Genomic DNA, 25,460 nt, shown 5'->3' with positions numbered 1-25,460 from the left:
CTTATCCTAGACCGAAGTCTTGGGGACCAGATCTTCCGATCCTTCCGCAGTTGGCATCTGGCAGTCAACTGAGCTCTCGGCCCGTCTGCGCTGCTTTTATAACGTTTGGGAGTGGCGCATGGGCGGCGAAAAACCTAACTATGAGTACGCGTTGCCAACTCACTTTAATCAGAGATACAAACCGTACGTTCAAAATTCTCTCAATCCTACTCGGTAAAAATCCCTAAACATAAAAATAACTAAAAGCACATTGCGTTGTACCGATTATATACAGAAGAAATAGACAATTCTTTATCAGTTACAAACCAACAACAATGGGAAGCACACATTCTTTGACCGAAAGTGAGATAACTTAAATCAATAGCGTCCTTCTTACAAAACTAACATGTGAGCCATCGACAGTGTGCCGGCAGAATGTTTTTAAATATATATACATCATTATACCAAACCATGCCACACTTTACCACACCACCATGTAACGGTGGGCACGTTACAAGGGTCATGTGGTGGTCGACTGTCAAATTTTCCACGAGAAGAATAAGGCGTAGAAATAGGAAATGGATTAAGATAGTAGATCTCTTATTCGCACAAATCGGTTCGCCAGATGCTTGGGCTTGCCGGGGAATGAGTCCTGGTCGAAAGTTTGAGCAGATAAAAAAATAGCTAAGAATTGAAACGCTATATTCTCTCTTCCAAAAGGTAAGAATTTATCACTACGTGTATGGGAGATTCAATATTATTATGCCACGTATTTTCATTTTATGTATCCCAGGATTTAAATATAGTCAACTTTCAATGTCATTCATAATTAATTCATAAGGCAACTTTCTATTAATAGAAACTAGATAAAAGTTCATCCACAGTGCAGAGGGAACGGTTGTATTCTCCACGTACAATCGGACCCTCCTTCCAAAGAGATAAGAAAAACTTGGATTAAATATTAAATTCCAATTGTTACGCCCAGAATACACCTTTCACACACATGATATTACCCTAAAAATATTCTTGATCTCTTTCCTATCCTTTCACTTATTGTAATATCGACATTTCTGGCCACATATGTCATATTGTAATCATTGAAGACACGGTAACATACAAGCTTCAACATGAATTTTATGTCACTTGCACATATTTGGAATCCAGTGACGACGCAGTCATTCAATATAAAAAAAATACCCCAAATATCGTTAAAATGCATATTTTGAGCTAAAAGAGTCTATTTGTGCAGTTTTACATATTTGATAGGATGCCCCCTCTCGCCGCCCTGGCGCTGTCAACTTATTTCTCCAATGAACTCGTGCTATCGCAATGAATGATGTAGGCAGTGGCGGCGATCAGGGGGGGGAGAGGGGGCAGTTGCCCCCGCACTATGCTAAACCTTATCTACAAAGGAAAATATACTGCCCCTGCCCTCCCGGTTTTGACACCTCCCCCCACGGTTTTGGATCTCAATCGCCGCCACTGGATGTAGGTAGGTTCTGTCTGACTACTTTCAGCTTTGAGGGCAGAAACCAGTACGGAAAATTGTACGCACTCTAGTCGAAAGAAAAATCAGTTACCTTCCAGATCAGCGACTATCTGGAAGCACTGTTTCCTGAAGAACGTCCGATTGGCCACAAGACTTCGGGTCTCCCTTATCGCACAACACAAGTACAACCTTGCTTTCTGACTTCATCAGGAAACATGGGCGTCCGGAAAGGGGGGCAAGGGAGGGCGATGCCCCCCCTGGAGAATGAAAGTCAACTAAAGTTATATTTTTGACACATATAATTTCATTTCAGCCACCTCCCCCATGGCGCAGTGGTAGCGTCAATCAAGGGGTCCGGGTTCGATACCCGGTGGAGGCACAAATGGTTCGGATCCCACTTTAAACTGTAGGTCCAGTCCCGATTAGCCATACTGTGTATAAAGTGGACTTAAAACACCAACTCAACTCAACTCAACATTTCAGCCACAATAATATGTGTTAATTAATGAACGAACATGATAAATTCAAATTTAAGCAATGTTTTTTGAGGGAACAACATTATTATTGGGGAAAATGTGGCTATTTGCCCCCCCCCCTGGAAAAATACCATCCTTGACCCTCCCTGGAAAAAATCCTGCGGACGTCCATGCCAGGAAATGCTTTCATTTTTAGGCTGATGCCTAAGTTGTAAGGTTGGCTAGTTACGTTTAGTCCTCTTATCATAAATAGTACATTTGCAGTGTACTTATTCTAAGAGAACCTAACCTACGTAGGCATTCTTCGTCTGACGTCAGAACACAAGGTTGTCCTCGCGTTGTGCGATGAGGTATACCCACAAGACCTCGCGACACGCTGCAGCTGCGAACTGAGTCTGCGAGGTGTGAGTAATTACAGGCTTGGGGGAGAATCGAAAACTGAACGCTCGGTTCATTTGTTTTTCTTTCTTTTTTCCCCGCCCTTTTTCCCCCAGTAAAGGATTGCGTTATAAAGAGCAACCTTCTAGAAGTTTTTTCCGCAGTTAAAGAAGAATGGGAGGACCCCAGAGATAACCGGATACCGCCGTAAATAACTACCTTCCACAGTAGACACGCCCACATATACGAGGAAGGAAATATAGGCTAAATCAGAACAGAGAGTGTTTTCTTTTTTGAATTGCAGCTTTCGTAACACACACACACAAGCCTGATATATATATGACCTCTCTTAAAGTGGTTAAGCTAATGATGTAGTGGATTTAATGTGAATGGATTAAAAAAGAAAGATCGGTAATAGTATTAAAGGTAGGCCCATGAAAAGGCGGTAACAGATGTAATCTTCGTCATATTAGTGACGTCAGTAATGGGTTGCTTATGGCGGCCTGTGTCCGTGCCTCTACCGGTTACTTCTTGTTGAGCGTCTGTGGCTATCTTGTGATATTGTTGATTCTTAGGGAGATAGAGCGTATGGCGATAGAAATTCTTGCTTGCACAACGTTTCTGCTGGTGATATGTATTGTAGATTGCTTGGTTGTATAGGGATACATACAGGTTGGAGCTGCTTTCATGGCCTGAGGTGTCTGATTTGTAGGCAGAGTGTTATCGCAGAAGTCTTGTGTTCGAATTTCAACAAGGTGTTATGATCAGTGGTGTATCACGAATGGTTCTAATGTTGATGAACCTACTTTCCTAGTACTTGCAGTGGCGGCGATTGGGTTCCAAAACCGGAGGAGGGGGCAAAGGCAGTATATTTCCCTTTGTAGATAAGGATTAGCATAGTGCGGGGGTAAAAGTAGCGAAAAGTGGGGGGCAACTGCCTCCTAATCGCCGCCACTGAGTACTTGATACGCCTTGTTCGTTTTCTAGCTTTTGATTGATTGATTGATTTAGTTTATTTTACTTCGCGTTTTGTGCCTCTTGGCTAATTTGCGAAGATGGGGATGAGTGATGAAATTGATGAATGGACATTCACAAACAACCAAGCCCGACCAGGATTCGAACCCGGGACCCTTGGCGTCGCAGCGCGATGTGCTAACCACTCGGCCACAGGGTCGGGCGTTTTCTAGCTATTATGTTTTATTTATTTATCTATTGTTATTATTACTGTTGTTATTGAATTCATCGTTATATGAATTACATTGAAGAGTAGTGATTATATGGAGCGGAAAGAAGACATTTTTTATCTTTAAAATGCCGCAAGTTTCATACAAATCTGTCCCCCCCCCCTTCCTTACTGAAATCCTGATATATAGTTATTTACAGCTTTCGAATTAATTTCTGTATTTCATTAGACAGTTTAAAACAATACTTCGGAATTCTGCAAAAAAATAGACTGAAAAAACAATGCTCAACAATAACAGCGGTTCAGACAATTTGCATCAACCAACAGCTCATCTTGGGAAATCTTTGTCTTCGCGAAGAATGAAGTACAGTCATGGACACTTCTGGATTGTAGCAGTTCCACTGAAAGTAAATGGGAATCATTACGACCCAGAAGTGTCCGTGACTGTATAAGTTGCTTATAATGTGTGCAAAATGATGAATGAAGCCTAGAATTCCTCTGCTTCTGAATTGTGCATGTTTTTTAAACCTGATACATACTATCGTCAACAGTTTTTAAAACCTCTTAATGACTATCTTGAATGTAGCCATATGATTTTTTTAAGAACTGAGAATTACTTTTGTGAATATTCCCTTTCTTATTGGTAGTACCGAGATACGTATGTGGTCTTTTCCAAATTGATTGGCCATGTCTATATGTGACGTGTGGGGGGGGGAGGAGGGGTTGCGTGCGGGTAGTTTGAACTTCGTTCCCTTCCTCAAATGAAAACCGTTCCTGGACGGCAGAATCTACCTGGATTGAATTTGCCTTTTCGTTAGTGTGTCCCAGCAGATGTATTGACCAATAAGAGACGTGTTTGCGTAGGCCGTAGGGAGCAAGGTGAATTATATATTCCGTATAGGCAGCAGGAGCTGACGACACCTTGGCAGCAGGCGGCCATATAACGCGCACCTGAAGCATCTTCCCTGTCCTCAAGCGAGACCTGTTCTAAATTTGTTAGCCGTAAAATGTGACTTCCTGAGCCGGTCACGTGGACGAAATGCAAAGCAGTTTTTAACAGGGGCAGGGCGGAGACGGCCATTAATCTGATGGGGCGGGTTCTCTCGGGCATCTGTGAAGGTGAATTGTGGGTCTAAGGAGAAGACAATGCTTGTTTTGCGGTAACATTGGTAACAAGAGGATTTATTTTTTGTTATTTAGCGTCGCTTTTCTTCTACTTTGGGCTAATCGCGAGAATGAGGAGTTTGATGAAGGGATACTAACAAAGAACACCCATGCCAACGCCGGGATTGGAACCGGCACCCCTGGCGTCGTAGCGCGCTATGCTAACCACTCCGCCACGGAGGTCAGCATAGTGGAAGAATATGCCGAATGAGACGAGAAATGCTTGTGTTCAGTGGCTAGGCCCTTGTCTATGCTGAAAAGCGGACTGCATTCAAAGCAGCCCAATGTACGGGCGCTGCCAAGTGGTAGAAATGGAAAGCTCTCACAGTATGACGCTATGACGGCGGACACCGCGCATAACATGCGATTACCGAGATAAACAGTGGCCGGCCACGTAACGCGCCCGTTTCGCTTGTGAGCAAGTGCGTGATTGTTTAAGTTTTCGAACCGATTCAAAGAGTTATTTGTTTTCTGGCAGTAAGTTATATAATCTGGTGTTCTGAATGGTAAATCGTACAAGTAAAAGTGAATAATTCAATCAAATAGTTAAGGCAGCCTTCCTAACAATAAGTAGCATGAGCCGCCACTGCTTGTGTTTAATTTAACATTCGAGGCGGCGATTGGGGTCCAAAACTGTGGGGGGGGGGGGGGCAAGGTGTCAAAACTGGGAGGAAGACAGTTTACTTTCCCTTGATACATAAGATTTAGCATAGTGCGGGATTTAGCATAGTGGCAAAAAGTGGGGGGAGCAACTGCCCCCCCTCACCCCCCTAATCGCCGCCACTGCTCGATGTATTAACTTTAGTTTGACCAAGGTTTAAAAACTGAACTTAGCAGTAATTGTCGGTTTAAATTTAACCAGGAATGAATCGTGAAACACTTCAAACAAGCATTCAGCTAATTCATTGCCTTTGCGATCAGCTGAATCACGTTTAACCATTAAATGTTTCCCAACAGAAAGTTAAATCACATTTTCAAACCATTTTCTATGGATGTCTTTCTTCATGATATTGAGCGAGATAGAGTAAAAGGCAGCAATAATTGGGAGCGCCGATAGCAGCGCCGCAACAAGAAAGCGGCCGAGCTGAAGAAAGGTCTTGTTAGTAGTGAGGTTGAATGTTACCAAAAAAGGAAGGAAAGCATAAACAATTCTCGCATGCTCTTTATAGGGCTATTCATTATCTTTATCCGAATGAAATAGTGCCTGTTCGAAGGGCTCTTTTGTGATGTTTTCGGGCCTAATTTTAGGTTTCCGATCTCTAGAGCACGTGAAGACAAGACCGGAAACAGGGCGTCGGGAAAAACAAATGAAAAATGGCTTTTGTTTCTCTCGCTTGAAAGATGGCGTTAGTGGTCTGTTGCTCTTGTGATTCGTTGGGGTTGCTTTTCTCGAGCATAGAACAGGAACGAGGCATCCGGAGGGAGATATATTATCCCTCGGCACTGCAACTGACAAAACACGAACCAATGGTACGAACAGGTGTATCTATGACGTCACATATAACCCTAAACGCTACAGAAGCGTGTTGTGATGTATTGGCTGGCCATGGTTTAGCTAGCATGTGTTAAGTTAGCGTAATGCTCAATCAAGTTTAACGTTGGTTTTGGTACTGAAACCGACGTTGGAAAGGGAATCATTTTGGTTGCAGTCAGTACAGGATTAACAACTTCCTCTCGAAGAAGGGGTTGGCCTTATTTCTGATTTTGTCTCAGACATGCTCACAAACAACCAACAGTTTATATTATTTAATATTTCCTATCGCTAGTTTTAAGAGTCATTGAGAAAATAGAGATCACACACAGAACAATTTCATATATCCAGGATCACAGGAAAATAATATATGTAACAATCAGTGGCGTAGTGTTATAATACGCCCGTACGCCCGGCGTTCCCAGATTTAAAATTTCAAAAATGCTGTGATTATAAAGTAAAACGTGACTAATTTCATATATGTTTGACCTTCATGGCATTATAATAGCTATTTTTTGCGATCCGCTTACAACGCTCCACTCTCAACACTCGTTCTAGCATCTCTTTTCAATGCCTTTCCCGGCCGGACGCCGAGCAGGTTCGGCGTACAGGACTCTATATTCTTTGCTGCCTTTCTGGACGGAAAGCTTCGATTTCTACAGCATGCGCGTAAATGCTCTCTCGTACGCCAGCGTACGGAGCAGAGAGGTCTACCGTGATTGGTTCATGTGACCCTTCCTGCCTTCTAAAGCAGGTGACAGCGGTAGAATTCCTACCCGGTTCTTCGTTCTTCGCGCTCATGCAACTCGTGCTATGTGATGCTACAATACGCAATATTGACTGACGTAACTTTACCAATCTCAAATATACTGCTTCTTAATGGCCACTGCATTGTATAATTTATCGCACGAACAGCGATGTGGATTAGAAACTAAAAGATCAACACAGTTTTTGTCAAGTAAGTTGGTGAAGTCCTCGTGGTAGAAATTCAGCCTGTGGCTGCTCTACCATTTAACCCGCAAAACTATTAATTTTTTTATTGATTTTTTTCGTTATTATCTAACTACTTAATATTGTGTCAATGGAAATGTTTATCATTCATTTGAAAACTCTTAACATCGAATGGTCTCTGGACAAAATTATTTTAAAATGTTTATCAGTATTCTCAAGATGTAATAAACAGTGGTCTAAATTATTAATCGGCACTATTACGTCAGTAGAGTGTACGATATTTGGATCATCCACTCTGCCTTGCACAGTGCGCCAAGACGACAGAGGTCCCTGGTTCGGATCCCGGCGTGAGCACGGGTGTTCTTTGTCAGTGTCCCTTCATCAATATCATCACTCATATTCATATTCGCAATTAATCAAAAGTGGTAGAAAAGCGAAATAAAATAAACCAAATCAATCAGTAGTTGGATCATCCACAACAATGACGTCTACTGTTGACGTCTACTAATGACGTTCGCTGAAAATCTACATGACGTCTACTGTTGTGCAGAGGCGCTTATGATTCAGGTAGGTTTTTAATGACTTGCGTCATGCAGAAAGGTATAGAAAAGGTATAAAACACCAGAGTTCAAAACATTTGTGGCATAGTGAGGCAGCTAATTTTCTAGCTAAAACATGCATAGATGATGTTTTATTGAAAACCCAGCTGACTTCCGGCAAATAAACAATACCTGTGGCGACTAATACCATAAGTAAATTATTAAGCAAGAAAGGGCCAACCCTTCCTTCGGACTTGGCGTTCCCACCCGAAATGTCCATGCTACGCCACTGGTAACAATAAACGTAACGCACAAAGAAGCAAGGTTTGAATCACGGACATGAATGTCTCTTTATATGCTATTTGTTCTCTAACCCTTTCACCACATACCACAGAATTATAATTTTCATAATCTATCGAAATATATATAATATATTATATTAAACATTGGTTCCGCCCGCTCACGTACTTTGAAACTTGTTATGTACATTTCACTTTTAGGTGAAATTTCGATACTTGATTATAGGGGCGACGATTCGGTTCCAATAGTGGTGGTGGGGGGGGCAAGGACAGTGCGAGCATGGCATAGTGCGAGAATAAAAGTTGCAAAAATTGAAGGGCAACTGCCCCACCATAATCACCGCCACTGGTTGATTATAAAGAAGAATGATCAATATACTCCTTTAAAATTTCCGTAGTACCCAGTTATAATATTACAGATCTACGCATGTAAATATTAATATAAATTTTGTAAATTGAAAATTGCTCCACAAACTAAAATGAAAAGCGTTCAAAAAAACATCTCGCAGCCCGACGCTTGAGAAACACTGGGCTAGAATATTGTAGGGGAGGGCAATAGCAGATGAACTGTTTTCAAACCAACCTCTCATGTTCATTGAAGCTTTATTGCCATTTTCAAATCAGAATGGATTGTCATGTGAAATTAGGGGGGAGGGCCAAAACTCCTTAGTTTTACCTTAGTTGAAAAGTTACTTTAAGTTTTGAATGTCAAGGTGAATGGTAATTATAGCCCTAAATATCTTGAAGATGGACATTTGAGATAAAATTTGATTTCGTTGCTCGCCCGATCAGTGCCGGAACTACAAATCTTGGGCCCCCCGCAAGATATTACCAAAGGGCCCCTTTACCTACCTACCTTTACACACACACACACACACACAAATGTGTGTGTGCGCGCGTGTGTGTATATATGTATATATTTATTTATTTACTTTTTTAATATATGTATTCAAATACACATATATAATTTATGTCTGTGTGTGTGTAATTCTGGATCTCATGTTGACCAAGTGCAAGTCACATATAAAGGACCTAGAGGGTGATTCGAAAGTCCCTTAACTACCCCTATAAAAAGTAAAAGAACTTAGGCTGGGTATAATTGATATATAGGCTATAGGTTAGGCTTACGGGGGAACCACAAGCGGACGTCCGCCATATTGAATTTAACTAAAAATTCTTAAATGGGAAGGGGCTGATGTGATATATCAGTCGTAACTTTCACCTTAAAGATAGCTTGAAGGAACCTTCCTCGCTGCATTTTTCGTGAAATTCCAGCCTAATTTGACTCTATTCTGACTACCGTGTGGGAAAGCCGGGATGGGTGATCTATGGTCGGAATTTTTCCGGCTTTGTCCCCGCATAAAGCGGCTTTATGGCCCACCCAGATTCAAATCAAATGGTACCCGGGAGGTGGGGTAAATGCAACCGCAGCGTGGTGCTTATCACATGACCTCCAAGATGGCTGATATCGAAAATATGTGGGGCCCACATACCCTAAATGTGCCTTCATGCCATTGTGCTATATGCACAGGAAACTTTAACTTTACCTGTATATATTGTATTCGTTTATGTACCCCTGAGTAACTACGCTTATTTTTTACATACGCACTCTGAACTATGCCAATGGCTGAGGGCCCCCTAAAGGCCTATTTGTCTCCGCCACCGCCCCCTTCCACTACGGGGTTTTGCGGTTTGTAGATCCGGCACTGGGCCAGATTATCTGACTTCTTCATCCCGCTTCCGGCATTGTCACTTGAAATATGATAAGTTGCAGGAAGGTAATTTCACCGTTTAAAGTCGTGTATTTGGCAACCCTGATCATGACTGGAACTTTTTACGATCATGACAAGGATCGTACAGGTATAAACAAGAGGTGGGAAAACGATAGGCGTTGTTCCTTTGTTTTTCTTTCTCCCCCACCACCTGCGAAGAACACGCCAGAAACTGATGTATGCAAATCGAGGGGAGGGACAGCCTCGTATCAAAAGCCATTCGCTCTATCTGTTCTGCCACTTGACTTGGACAATCCCACAATACCTTCAGCGTTGAACTTTGCTGCCCTCTGCCGGCTGGATAGACTTTACCGTGGCTAATTTCAGAGTGACCCATCTTAAACTAATCTGTGCATCTACCTGAATGAAATTGTAGAGAATTAGTCTGTTCTGTTGAACCTGCATCTGTGTTTAATCGCTGCGTCGATATTCGAAGTTGCAATTCATAACTTTTTTCAACTCAGTTGTTTCGGATTCCAGTTTCACTCTTAAATGTCGCAGACATAAATTGAAGGTTATAAAATATTACGAGTGAAGTACATTTACAGATTGCACACTTTCATATTAACATAAATCCATATAATATATCAATAAAGAAATATACAGTATGTAACATTCTTACACGCGGATTTTCAAAGAAAATGCTTTAATATCTGAAAGGAAATACACTCTTTTGAAAGTGTTTCTTTACAATTCAATAACTAATATCATTAGGAACATAAAATCTTACCCAAATTCTGTATAACCAATGACAATAATAAATTAAATAAAACTGAAAGAGAAACATGCCATTTTTTGTACAACTTTTCTATTCCTGCACTTAATAATATAAAAGAAAAAGTATATTCAGAGCAAATTGACTGACAGTTCTAATACTTTGATGCGTTTCCTTTGGCTTTAATTACTGCTTGACACCTGTTCTTCATAGAATTAACCAGTTTCCGACATGTTTCAGAGTTTATTTTATTCCACTCGGCTTGCACAACAGTTTTCAACTCTTGTTTGGACTTGACGCCTGCTTTATGGACTCGCCTCTTCAAAATTGCCCAATAAATGCTCAATGGGATTTAAGTCTGGACTTTGAGCTGGTGTTTGTAGTAGTTTGGGCACATTCCATATTAGCCAAATCATGTTAACTCGCGCCTTATGCTTACTGTCATTGTCTTGTTGGAATTTGTAGATAGGCGGCATGTTCATTTTTGGGCAATCTGCTTTACATTGTTCTTCAATATGTCCAAATAGATATGTACATCCATTATACCATCAATAAACTGGATGGCACCAACACCTTTGGACGACATACAATCCCAAATCATTAATGACCCACCACCGTGTTTAACTGTTGGAACTGTGTTAATGTGATCATTGTCTTTATTTGATTTTCTCCAGACCCTATTTATCCCATCTGACCCGTATATATTAATCTTGGACTCGTCTGCCCATATGACACTATCCCAAAATTCCTGGTCCTTGTGGATGTGCTCTTTCGCGAATGAAAGTCTATTCCTGCGATTCACCTTATATACATACGGCCTCTTTCTTGGTATTCTGCCATGATACCCATGCTTCCATAAGGCACGTCGGACAGTTTGATCGGACATCATCTTGCCAGCAACATTTTCTACTAACGGTCGTAACTGAGGAACACTTAGTCGGGGTTTTCTCGCACTTTTTAAAAAATAAACGTTCATCACGTTTATTCAACCGTCTCTCTTTTGGTTTTCTCGGCACATTCTGTGTTGAACCTTCCTCTCTAAATTTGTTTACAATGTATTGAACTGTGGAGTGTGATTTATTGACTGTTTGTCCAATTTTTCTTAACGAATAACCTCTAAGGTCCAAATTTATAATAACATCCTTCAGATCGGAACTAAGTTTCTTCACCATGCTCATTTCGAACACGCTGATAGATAGACGATAGGCCTACAACAATACCTACGCCAGCATTCCGCTTGACGTGGAGCGCGCCTGCATATTCAAACTTGTTACGAAGTTGCAAAGTGCACGAAATCGCCCGAATAGTGATGGCGCTGTATGCGAGGAAGATTGAAACTCTTGCCTGTACGAATAACAATGTTGCATGAAACGGCGTGTTTTTCTCTTTTCACACAAATTATATGCTCTGTTTATACACTTTGAACATACATTTTTATTGACATTTGTTGGTGAAACCTTCATTAACATTAATTTCCAGGTACATATGAAAATGATTATATTTACTAGTAGATATGACATTTTTTCCTCGGAAATTCTGTGTACGAATAACAATGTTACATATTGTAGGTAAGTCACAAAAATTAACTTGACAGGGCATGTTACAGGAAGTATCACTATCATTTGTCTCACGCTACAAGTACGTCAGTGAAAGGTATTTAATTGTTTTAAGTTTTTTTAAGTCAACTTTTATGCACATATAGGCTAATCGGGACTCAACCTATAGTTTAAAGTGGGATCCAAAGTACTGTGCAATGTGCCTACACCGGGTATCGAACTCGGGACCCTTTGATAACAACGCGACGTCTATTTAACTATCTGATTCACTTTGAAGAACAGATGGTTATTTACCTTCTGCCTTCTTAATATTTTATGAAATTCTTATAATATTCATTTTTCGTTTCTTCAACTAAGATCGCCAATTATCTTCGTCGCGATTGGCAAAAGGTAAGAGAAAAGCGACGCAGAATAAAAGTCAAGTCAGTAAGTATGCAATTGACTAGGAAAACTGAAAATATGAATAATTAATAACAAGAAGAATTCAACATGCATTTGATCTTGATCACAAATCCAACTTTTATGCAAATTCTTTTACTGTTCCATCAGCAGGCCTTTGTCACCTTTGTTGCCACCTGAAATTCATGCCTCTTCCTCAATGGTGACATTCAAAAAACTGTTAAAATTACATCTATTAAATAATGAGAATTAAAAATTTGACTTTCAAAACTAAGTAACAGTACAGAGAATGAGAGAAGAAATAAGGCACAGGAACAAAAATGATTATAGCCCTATATAATATTTCAGGTGAATTATGATTAATTTAGACTGTTTTGAGCGTAAGCGTAACTTTATGCATTTGCTCTTACGTACGCGTGTAAGAACGAGAATGTTTGTTTGTTTGTGTGTGTGTAAAATTAATAATCCTAATGTACGGTACCTGTAAATATCACCCCTCCTCCAATACCCGAAAAATATATGTGTATGTGTGTTTCTGTGTGAAAGAACGAGAAGGTATGTGTAATATAAACTGTACTGCCTTTTTGTTTACGTGTGTGAAAGGGTGAGCAAGTGCCTGTGTTTGCGTTTATAAACGGTACATTTTTTTGTTGTAGCTCGTTTTTAATTATTTTTTTCTTTCTCTTATACTTTATTTGTAAACATATGTAAGCAGATGCTTGAGTGTGAGAAATTGTGGCCTTAACTTCGCCATGTGTACAAAGCCGATAAATACAAATAAAAAATATTTGCAGACACGTTATCAAGCCAAACATCTAACGTCCTAATACCTTAACTTGATTCATGTTAAGGTAAGAGGGACTTGTCTAAAAATATATGATTCTACACTCTCGACAACGTTACTTCAGTGTAGTAGTCTATATATTCATCAGAAAACAATATTCCGTTTTGAGAGAATTGCCCATGAAAATTCTCGTAGAAAAACAGAAAAATATTTGATCGCAGTTGGCAACGCTACTCTAGGTTCCAAAGGACAACTACGTAGGCATCCAAGGAGTTAGCAATGGAGAGGGCATTACATCGTTTCCCTTCGTTGTTTTCTTTCCTCTCATTTCACCTCACTCGTTCCTTATGCTAATGGTGCAATTTACGATTAGTTGGGAGATGGAGAGATTAGCTAATCGGCCCTTAATGAAGTCTCGGCTGCAGTGGTGCCAGAATTTACAGTCGGGGTGGAGTTCGATGGTCCAACCAGAAATAACAAAAAGGCGCCGACAGATAAAACTGTGGTTGCAGCACATTCGGGAAACGTGCCTTTGTACGCGTAAAGATTTCATGCATATTCTAGTGCTTTTAAACAGCAGGCCTTGCTTCCAAAGCACTTTATGTGCTAACTCATTCCAATGCAATTGGCAACTCTGTCCATTACCGTTAAAATTTCATGGAAGTTTTTCACTGTTCTTGAAGTCATATTTATGTTACGAACATTAGAAAGACAACCTCTTGCTATTATAACTGTATAAATAAGTATTTGTCCAGGCATTTATTGCATTTTGCTTCATTAATTTTCACCAGACAAAACAGTCTTACAGGCAGAGGCGTCTCGTGAACGCATGCGGTGCATGCTGCGCATGTATCAATTGTGGGACAGCTTGCTCTGCGACGACATTCATGAGCATTTCTACATTCTAATTTATTCATATAGGAGAAGTATTTATTTTACACGAGAGCGCTGAACTAAGCTTATATTACATTTCTTGGATCTGAAGTGAAAGAAAGTAATAATTCTTTTCCCACAATTGATGCATGTGTAACTTCAGATCCAAGAAATGTAATATAAGCTTAGTTCAGCGCTCTCGTGTAAAATAAATACTTCTCCTATATGAAGAAATTAGAATGTAGAAATGCTCATGAATATCGTCGCAGAGCAAGCTGTCCTTTTTCCCACAATTGACGCTTGCCCAGCATGCACCGCATGCGTTCACGAGACGCCTCTGCTTATAGGAGTTCGATTGGCTTCAAAATTGACTATTTTCGTATGTTAATCATAATATGTAATATGTGATGGTATCAATACGTTAGTTAATTTTAGTTCCGTATTATCTGAAGATAAAAGTAGGATGAGGGCAGCAGGCTTGTTTTGGAACCTTGAGAGTCTTATTCTTAGGGTTATCCATTTCTCTGTCGTTGCATATCTCTTTCTTCGTTCTTCTGTGAACCGAGATCTTAACAGCCTTTAGTTTCTTCCTTTGCCACCATCGGCGTATGCAGAGGGGAAGCTAATGGGGCTACAGACTTTCCTGAAATTTTGAGAAAATGAAAGCAGTAAGGATTAAGGAACTGGAAAACCAATGTGGTAAATTCAATATCACCTTAAAATGGCCCCAATTTCCACTTTTGTCTTTGAACAACTTTTAAAACGAACGTTAAGAATAGGTAATTAAGAAATATTTTATAGTGTGTAGTGCCCAAAGCAGCTATACAATATTCACCTTTACAATTCCAGCTCCCTCTGAAAACAATAATAACAAATCCTGAGTACAATATTTTTTTTAATCAGAAAGTGACAAAATTAGAGTAATTCACCAAGAAAAACCGTTAGTGCTCATCGTGTGATTTCTAGATTTTATTTATGTTTTATTTAAGGGAATAAATTTGTAAATAATTTTAACCAGTAGTTTATATTTTCTTTTCAATTGTACACTACCGTAAGAAACAAGAGCAACAGTAATAATAGGCGGACCCAATTTTTAAGAAGGTTCAGCTGCCGAAATAAACATTTTTGGGTGTAATTGGTAAAAGGAAAATGGACCGAAATAATTACATTGCCTTTTTTTATCAGAAAAATAAAATTCAAAGAGGGATATGCTGCTCCATAATCTAATCTCCCCTTCAATGCGCCTATGCCTCATTTTCCTATGAGTAGGAACGTGCGCACTGGCTACAGCCTCCTCCGAAATTTTGAGAAAATCAAGACTTTCAAATGAATGTAACAAAGAACTCGGGTTAAAATATAATGGTTGTTAAATATAAACCCTTCTTAAAATGACCCCTGGTTATCGTTTTTGAGTGTCGAAAGTTCTAAATATACTAAATATCTTATTGTGTTTATTGTGTGTCTCGCCCCCCTAGAACGCAGGTATGTACTATCCAACTTGTACAATTCCAACCCCCAGAAAAAATCTAGCGTACGCCAGTGCTTCACACGTCATGTTGTAACTAATTGGATCATCTGAAGAACATAGAACGACGCTATATTTTTAGCACACTAACTTGCAAGCGATTTTCTTCGAACAGAGAAATCGATGTAAATCAGGTTCTCGCTACCACCTAGCGAACGAAGAAAGGCCAGTCTCCAATGCAAATAAGGAATTTCAGTCCCGCCGCTCGCAGCGCCATCACTTAGGCCCTCGGGTACACTTGCTCATAATGGCGTAACGGAGAAAATCCCCCAAAGTTTCTAATCTATCTTTGATTAACCGGGTTCCCATGCTTGGCATGCACATAGGTTAATTAATGTAATTGCCGTATAAAGTGTCTACGTTGGAGGAGGAAAAGGGGGGGGGGGGGTGATTCGGTACGTGCGGAGGTCGTACCTTGACTGTTGTGATATCTAGGCTATTAAAACTTCGTGGAAAGACTCTTCTCTGGAACCTAACTACCCTCTCTATCTCTCTCGGAAAGCCTTTTTAATTGCAGTCCCTACTACCAAAGCTTTGATGTCGTCAGGCTATAGAAATAACGACCCACGAGCCAGTACCTTGGCAACATGGCATGAATACCAATGCCATTTAATAAGAGCAGATTGGCCCCCAGACAATGCCGCAATTCTAACTGGCGTAATCCTCTGTCTCCGCCATCTTTGTCTGCCCATTCTTGCTCCTGGAACACCTGTTCAGGCTGTGCAAGGACAGATCTTTCGAGCTTGTTCATGAACCGAAGGTGGTGGTTTAGTAATAAAAAGGTTTAAGTAGAGCCTCCACGGGGAGAATACTAACGTATGCTGTCTTGCATAATATCTTGCTGGCGAATAACAGAGAAGCTTAACTGATGTGAAACGTGCGGAGATAAACTTTGGTACGATATTTCATGCAACAAAGTTGGCGAAGTTCAGAAATTTGCTATAGCAGTGAATTTTCTAGAGCCTTCCCGAATAAGCTAACATCGAATTTCCGTTCTACTTACTAGTATATATACACACACACACATGAACGAGGACATTCCGGCCGGAACTTCGCGGGGAAGGGGGGCTCAAATCTTTTAGTCAGGATCAGATTTGCTGGCACGGGACACAACCAAAATGACATTGCCACTAAATGTACACATCTCCAACAGGTAACTGGGACTGACAAGTTCATACATACATAGAATAGTAGAATATTCCAGTAGAGCTGTAATCAGTTCCCAGGCTTGTGAAAGCTTCACGAAAACAACTCAACTAGTTAACTTGTTGTTACCCTGGTAAAAACCAAGAAATACTTGACAGATTAAAGTGTTGTCACATAAACTGTGAGAAATTTTATACGCTGCATTTTAGTAATATAACGTAGCTTTTAAATAAATTATAGACCTATGCAGGAGTCGAGGGGCAATTGCTACTTTTGGCCCCCTTATAACTACGTCAGGAATGTAAAGATGTGCACTAAACTATTTTATTCCGCTCACTAGCAGGTTCAGATGTAGGCCTATATTGTAGAAATCCGGAACAAATGCTGTGAGCCCCCTTATAGGCCATACAATTTTGCTTATAACTTTTAGGTTAGGTTACTTGTCACCTACAGAGAAAACATCTTCAATTACAATGGGAATGACACAATATAAATGAAACGTTAGGTGTAAATATGATCGGCTAACATCATATACACAATATACTGTATGAGTTAGACTTTACATGCATACATATACAAGGTATTTCTGTGACCATGTTACAGACTTGCAGGGATGATGGAAGGGAACAAACGCAACAAAATGAGATCTCTGGGCTGGAAATGCCCCAGTCAAAAGTTCCAAGCCAAAACCTTCAAACGGCAGGCAACCACACACAACGCGGAGGGGAACCATAAAAGAAAGGGGAAGGAATCCACCGCGCATGCCCTGGAGAAGACGTAACGTCAAACTCGACGTGTGTAGTCTAGAAGAACGCCACGATTAACTAGGCCCGTATACTCTGTGTTTCTGAGAGACACTCTCCCCGAGTTATTGGAACATGTCCCACTTCTCGTTCGTCAACGCATGTGGTTTCAGCATGATGGCACCCCAGCCCACTTCGTAGCTGGTGCTCGTGATATTCCGACGCAGACTTTGCCACAGCGATGGATGGGGAGAGGCTGACCTGTTGCTTGCCCTTCCCGTTCACCTGATCTAACATCACTTGATTTTCTTTTTATGGGGTCATGTCAAAAGTGTTGTCTACGAGACACCTGTGAGTAATGTAGAGGAACTCTTGGCAAGAATCCTTGCAGCCTGTGCTGGTCCGAATGACTTCCGTGGATATTAGAGCGTATGCGACAGAGCTTATTGCGACGCTGTCATGCCTGTTTCGAGGCAATGGGGCGTCACTTTGAACAACTGCTGTAATGATAGCTGCAGTTACTACTCATTAAAGCCACTACAGCTATTTTTTTTTTTCCACTTCCCCAGACATCTTTTATGGTTCCCCTACAAGAGTTTCAAACATCTCCACCAGGAGTTCCAGGTTCGAATCCCGGCCCTGCCATGAGTGTTCTTTATGAGTGTCCCTTCATCAATTTCATCATTTCGTCACTCATTCTCATCTTCGCGATTAACTAAAAGAGGCAGGACATCGAAGTAAAATAAACCAAATGAATGAATAAATCAAACGCCTCCACACTTTGTCGCTGACACCCGCCCTTCGTTGCTGGGAACTTTAATCGAATTGAAAATGTTTCATTTTTTAAAGAGCATAATATTGTTTATTAATGGTAAAAACATTCCATCTACACTGAATTTCTAATTGAAAATATTGAGGATGAGAAACTGCCCTCCTTGTCCCCCTTCCCGTGCACCTGCCCGTGTATGTGTTCCTTTTATAAGCAATGGGGGCTCGGGGCTACAGCCTTCCCAATCCGCCCCCTCAAATCCGTGACCTTCACTCTCGTGAAAGATGGCTTTAAATGTCTGCAGGTGCTATTACTAGCTCAATCCGCCACGTTAAACCTGTTTCACAGGGAACAAAAATAAATTCGTTCTCCCATTGATACAACATCCCGGTTGGCTCCAACGGGCCTACCAAAGAGTATATTTTTCCTTCGGTTTTAATACTCGCTTCTCGGGCACCGCTGCGAGTTGTAGCACCGTTCCGCGTGTCGTGCAGGCGATGGCGTTTTGATGAAGCAATTTGCTGCCCCCGCTTGGGATGCAAGCAGCGCCAGCGCCCTCCAGCGACGGGCTCGGAAATTATCCATACAGAGCAGCCTCATCCTTGAGCACCTCATAATTTCCTCGTTTACCTCATTCCTTGCGTCCCCAGTGTTGCCAGCCTAATTTAAATAAAAGCTCAGGTACCCTATCCAAAATTACATTCAGCAATCACACGAAATGGACTGTGTTATATATTAGTGACAGTATCATATAATTTATAGTAATGATTATTATTATCCTTGAAGGATAAATGGTAGGTACTTTAAATGTGCTTTTTGTATTATAATAAGTATAAAAAAAACAGTTTTGTTCAAATGTTTTTCTTCATTTTTGTGTCACTCGACGAAGCGCTGATGGTGAACTTTTCAACTGTCCAGATATTGACTGGATATTAAATTACTTTCTCAAATTAATTAAATTAATGATTCTTTTTTCACTAGTAGTTTTCTAACGGAGGTAGAAGAAAATATTATTGTTATGAAACGTACCAATTTTTTAAAAGGCACACAATGACTTCACGCGTCGTATTATTTTACTATTAATATTAACTTAATAATACTCAGCGGTGAACAATGAGACTCGGTGAAGTACACAGACTCCTCTCAGGTACAGGGATAGTGTTGGGCAAAGACAATATTCACAGCACAGAGAAATAAAACCACATTACTGTCGTATGTATAAACTGAAAAGTTTTATTCTTTATTTATTGCAATTATAATGCAACTATACTTGAAACGAAGGCGAGGATTTCGCTTTGTTGATGAATTGACTCAATTAAAACGCATAAAACTCAATGCGTGGCTATCGGCAAGCCTATGATCACACAGACCTAGCTTTCGCCCCGAACTACCACACCAAGAGATATGCAATGATAACCGAGCCAATAATTGCTCTTTACCCTTTTATTTCCAAATTAATCTTTAGGCTAACTTTATTATTTGACGTAGAATGGTTGCAGTATTGTGCATATCATCAATGCATGGCCATCGGCGTACCTATGTTCACATAGGCCTAGCTTGCGCCCCGAACTACCATACCAAGATGTATGCACAACACCGAGGAGTTCTTTTTAGTTTTAAAAGCTTCGACGATCCGTGGCGAAAGTGTGATATATCTTACGCGATATCCTCGCTTTTATACTGTTTCGAGAACACAGATTCAAGTACAGATGAATCACTCACTATTTACAAAAGATTACTATCAACAAAACTGACATCTATACATCTTTAGAAATACAAATTCGTATAGAGCACTCTTGTAAACAAAGATACATTAAACTACTCATAACAGCATAAAATACAACAAACATTAAACAAAATATATACATTACTAATAAGGAGCAATATTACATAGAATAACAAGGAAATTACGCTTTCTTTAACAAAATAAAAATATTAGTGACATATTTTCTACTTGTGACGTCACATAAAATATGGATCATATCAGTTATTTCTGATTATTCTTTTTCTGCTATGGAACAGTGTTATGTTAACATAACGATCTTGCTACACTGCAAATCTATATTACTGTAGAACAGACTATGTATGCAAGCAACAATGCCAAGCCAACTTCTCTCTACAGTAAATTTTTAATTGTTCTTTACGTTGGTGTTATTTTAGATGCAATATATTCCTAGTAATTGCAAATATACGAGGTATTATCAAGAATTTCCAGAAATTCGCCCACAAAATGTATTCAAATAGTGTTATCCCTTTGTACACCCACACTTATTCCAACGCGTGGAATTCGCTTTGGTGCTTTTTGACTGTTGAGAAACGTTGTGTTCCATCTTGGGAGTAATAGGGGACAGAATAGGAAAAAAAAAAATCGAGTGCCAAATCAGGCAAGTAAGAGGGCTACAGCATTAGTGGAAGTGTGTTTCTCTGGCAGGAACTGGATATTGCATCTTCGCTCACCTCACCTCACCATCTCACTTGCCACGTGCCATCCTGTGAAGCACTAAAGCCATTCCGGATTTTTTAAATAATACCTCGTATATCAGAAAAAATGTAAAAATTAGTGTGAAACTAAGCAACTACTTCTCTTCTCATTTCAGGCCCTCCAGGTCCACCCGGGAAAAGGGGGAAAAGAGGGAAGAAGGGAGACCAAGGAGAAGCAGGGCCGGCGGTAAGTGTAATTACTTCTCCCATTACTTTTAGCAATTGCTTTAAAATTAAAAATTATCTGCACCACTGCCATTGAGCCTTTCAACAAGTATTTGGCAACACAGGTGACCTTTTGGCGGGAAATAGGTGCGGTTTTGCCTTTTACCCAGGCACACATCTACAGTATATTTCGAGAGGGGTCCGAACCAGTGATGTGCCGTACACTATAATTTTACGTCTACTTGTGTTGTCTACACGTAATCTACGCGTAGATTACATTGGGTTGTAGTTTACATAGACTACGTAGGCAATCTAAAGTGCATTAACATTAATTTTCAAGGCTTTCATGAAAGGAAAGTGTCATTTTCAACTATATTGGTTCCTAACGAACTGAAAATAATACTATTTACAACAAAATTTCTCTTCTCTTCTATCATCAACTATGGAAGAAGGTATATCGTATGCAAAAAAAGACAACAGATGGCAGTCGTGAGGCAAAAGTGGTATTTTTCTATATGTTAGGTTTTTCCTGGTGAAAAATTATTCACATTTGCAAGGAAGAGTACGAAAGGTTCTTCTCACACATTGCCAACTGATACGCAGTATAATTTTCTATTAATTCCACAGCGCTTTTTGCTAATTTATCACCTTTTGTCATGTTGTTTGCATAGATTACGTCATCTACGTGTATAAAATAGTCTACGTCTAGAATGTAGGGTATCGTTGTTTATGCGTAGACGCACATCATTCGTCCGAACCAACTATCTTACATGTACGGCGGTATAAGCTACGCCTTTTACCCCCCCTGGTTAACCATACTCAATAGCGTATACCGTCTGCTTCAATGCGTGTGCCTTCTATTTTCGATTTATGTTTAAATGAAATCATTAAAATACTTGTTTCATTTTTTTTAAATATTTATTTTAACAATATCTTCGCCAAACCTCTTTAATGCCAAGTCCCTACACCTAAAGTTTCACGGGACTTAAGCCGTTAGCCCGCGGCCCGGTAAATTAGTTGTTAAAAGTCGATGCCCAGATCCCAATAATTTTACTCGTAATAGCTTTCTAATTGCTTTTAATTTGTACGTTAATTAATAGGGTATAGTGTTGAAATTTAATATTAATAAATAATGGCATAACCACGGAGAGCATTAGTTCGATTAGCCTATATCTAGGCTTGTTATCAAATATAAAAGAATGGTTTACATTACTTGACGACGACTGGTTCTAATGGAATATTTGTTTCCTCTGGCAAATATCATAAAATTAATTTGGTAAGTCCTGTTTTTCCTTGGCACGTTCCATTTCGGACACCTAAAAATTCCAATTAATCGCAATATTTCCACTTCAATAAATTTGTTAATGAAAATTTCTGCACACAGTATACGGCGTTTGTTAAAACCTGTCAGGTTTCCCGCGCTAGCGATTGCTCGACACTTCTGGTCTCCGTGGTTCTGGTGCCAATGTGGAAACGAGAAAAATCGTCTGCTGAGCAGCGAGGAGCGAATGGAAACGAGGCGAGCAAGCAACGTGATCGCTCAGCTACTTGACGGCCAAATAGGCGTTGCTCCGCGAGCGCTGCTCACTTGATCGCTGAGCGAACTTGAACCTTACTCGTCACATGTTTCAGCCACAGAATATATCGTTTTTGTATTTCTATCTCTTGAGGCAAAGGGGAAGAGGAGGAAAACTGTATGATGATGGCGAGGTGGCGATCAATGAGGAAATATTTATGATGAACAGCTTGCGATATAGCGTAATTACAGAGGAAGTTCAAGTAACAGAAGAAATTATACAACAAATGCTAAACGAGTATATTTTCATTATTTCATTTTCGTACTTAATAAGTCTATCGGGTGGGGGTCCAGACACCCGAAATACGTCCTTCGTGTCCTTCAAAGCCGTATGATCCCAATATAATCCTTGTCTTACAAAAAGTTCAGAGGAATTTATATAACAACGGCTAAACGAATACATTTTTCATTATTTAATTTTAGTACTAGATAAATTTTTCGGGGGGTCCGGATCCCTTGGACCCCTCCCCCCTAAATACGTCCTTGAGTCCTAACCAAACAACATAGGCATTCCTCACCTGACGTCAGAACATAATGCCCCATCGTTCTGCGATATGGGAGATGTTTGGTTGTAGTCTGATTTTTTCACAACATCCCCTAAAACTTTTCTCAAAGCAAAGGCTCAATTTACTGTCATTTTGGCTCTAAATTTACACTTACACACCCTTAAATACGAACTTTCACCCCCAGGTGGAAATTTTGGGTATCCCTCTGGGGGCTGTAAGATGTACTTAGGCCGTGTCCCAAAGGTGCAAGACCATACTTGAAGCGAGCATCCTCCGAGTATGGTCCTGGAGTGCGGTCTTGAAGTCGTGGACTGGAAGTGAGTCTTTCGAATTGCACTTCGACTGCTGCGCCAAATACGATCAGTAGATAAAACTGAGTACTCGTTGTTTTCCCCACGTTATAAACACTTGTTTTTCACCATAGATATGACGTTGCATTTTCAAATGTTCGTACACATACATTTCCACACATTAGAAGAACTATAACCAACAACTTGCTGACCCATAACGTATATTTAACCTGTGTTGCTGGCTTTCTACCTCCGCGATTTTAAACAAACGAACAACGAGTGTGGAAATCACGTGACTGAGTCAGCTTCCATCTGCACTGCGAGCTATGCACTTGCGTACTCCTGTTCTTGGCGCTTTCGAACCGTACTAGGTGACCACTTCCGCCAAAACCATGCTTCAAGTACGTACTTCGTACCTTTCGGACAGAGCCTCATAAAGTTAAATTTGGTGCCAAAATGATGATGTTTTTTGTCTGTGAAGAATTTGGGAGGGTGTTGAGGAAAATTTGGGGTTGTGGATGAATCACTGCTTCCTTCCTCAATGATATTTCATTATTCAGCATGAACCCTCACCCACCCAAAAAAGAAAAACTTCGAGTTATGTCTATGTTGCTGATAGTGTTGCAGTGTAAGTGGTAACTTTGTACTCCATGGATCTCATGTTTGATTACAGGTGGAAGAACGTTGCGCAGTAGTTCAGGCTCAGTACGACTTTTTTCTAAAAAATTTGCAAAGCAAATAGTTTCAAAGTAATTATTGAATAATAATTTATTTTTGCACCTGCAAGGAATCTTTACTTTCAAACATCATCAATGAATGGCAATGTCAGGGCTTATACAATGCACCAAGATGCGGAAATTTATACCATAACAGGGTCATTACAAAAACCAGAAATTACTATACCTCACAAAAGGAGGAGTGGATGTTGTAGACTTTCTATATACTAAATATGATGTCTCCAGAAGCAGTAGGTGTTGTCCAATGGTAGTATTATTTTTATCACAATGAATATAGTTATGTGGAATTAACTCTCAGATAATTATGGAAGTTATTCCAAAGACGACATGGTGAGGCAAACATTCCTGCAATATCTTGGCCTAGAACTTGTAAAGGCGTTCATGGAGGAAAGAGCAAATATCAGACACCTACTTACGGGCATGAAAGGAAAAATAAGAATTGTCTACAAAGAGCCATTGAATAGGTCTCAACCTCTACCAAAAAGATCTAAACAAGGAAGATGTAGTCTGTGCTAACATTCTATTGACAGTAAGTCCAAAATTGAATGCAAAAAGTTCAATGGAATTGTATGCATGGAGCACTTGAGGCCATTTTGTAGAAACTGTATGGGTTAAAGTGAGTCCGATTAAAGATGCCACACTCTAATCAAAGTGGCTATGTACATTTCTTAACTCAATATTTCATTTATCCCTGATAAGTATGCTTCACAATTTTTGATAATTCTTTCCGTTATGTATTGTTATTACTTGTCATATGAAAAAAGACAAAAATGACTTCTTCATTTAAAAGTTTTGAGTATGTTATGGATCATTATTTATTTTTTACTCTGAAACATGCAGATTCAAGTTTCTTCTTCTCGTAAAATGTACCGAATAGACTGTGCACTTAAATAATTGTATTACATAAACAAATAAGTTCTATGTTGGTAAAATTCACATACATAATGGGCTGTGTCACACCCACATACATAATGGGCTGTGTCACACCCTACCTGAGTCCTGAAGGTTTAATTTCTGTACTATGTGATCAAAATATCAGTTTCATTAGTCATTTAATTAGTTTAAGAATACGCTGATAAATGTATATTAAAATGACATTATAAAAGTTGATTCTTTTTCTTTTTCTTTCAGGGAACGATTGGTGCTCCAGGAAAGAATGGTTTTCCGGTACTGGATTTTTCCTCATAATTTCGAACTGCAAGTGGCATCTAGAAAAAATATAATTTTAATATTTACAGAAATCTATAATACAAGTAATTTGGTATATGACTGAATTTCGTTATCTATTTAAATTTTTTTTTTTTTAGAAAATACCATCAGTTAGAAATATTAGTCATGGTACTCTTGAATTTTTTATAACCAATCAGATTTCATGGATATATAGTTCTGGTTAAGTACAGCTAATAGCTGATGTAACCATCATATTTTAAACTCGGGTGGAGGTGGTTGTACCTAGCTATGTTGGGAGGGTGTATATATAGTTCTGTAGGTCAA

The 25,460-nt window shown here is 39.8% G+C and overlaps 1 protein-coding gene across 1 annotated transcript in view; it reads left to right on the top strand.

The window, feature by feature from the left end:
• LOC146003359 (uncharacterized) overlaps positions 1-25,460 on the top strand; it is a 545,908-nt gene that overhangs the window by 386,520 nt on the left and 133,928 nt on the right. Inside the window, exons 2-3 of the mRNA XM_083141638.1 lie at positions 20,809-20,879; positions 25,098-25,133. Coding sequence (XP_082997764.1) covers positions 20,809-20,879; positions 25,098-25,133 — 107 coding nt within the window. The remainder of the gene's footprint in view (positions 1-20,808; positions 20,880-25,097; positions 25,134-25,460) is intronic.

The sequence above is a fragment of the Lepisma saccharinum genome, chromosome 20 (assembly GCF_977018435.1).
Source record: "Lepisma saccharinum chromosome 20, izLepSacc3.1, whole genome shotgun sequence".
In the NCBI taxonomy this organism is placed as follows: domain Eukaryota; kingdom Metazoa; phylum Arthropoda; class Insecta; order Zygentoma; family Lepismatidae; genus Lepisma; species Lepisma saccharinum.
The sequence above is the reverse complement of the archived record's forward strand: the minus strand, read 5'-3'. Positions and strand labels throughout refer to the sequence as shown.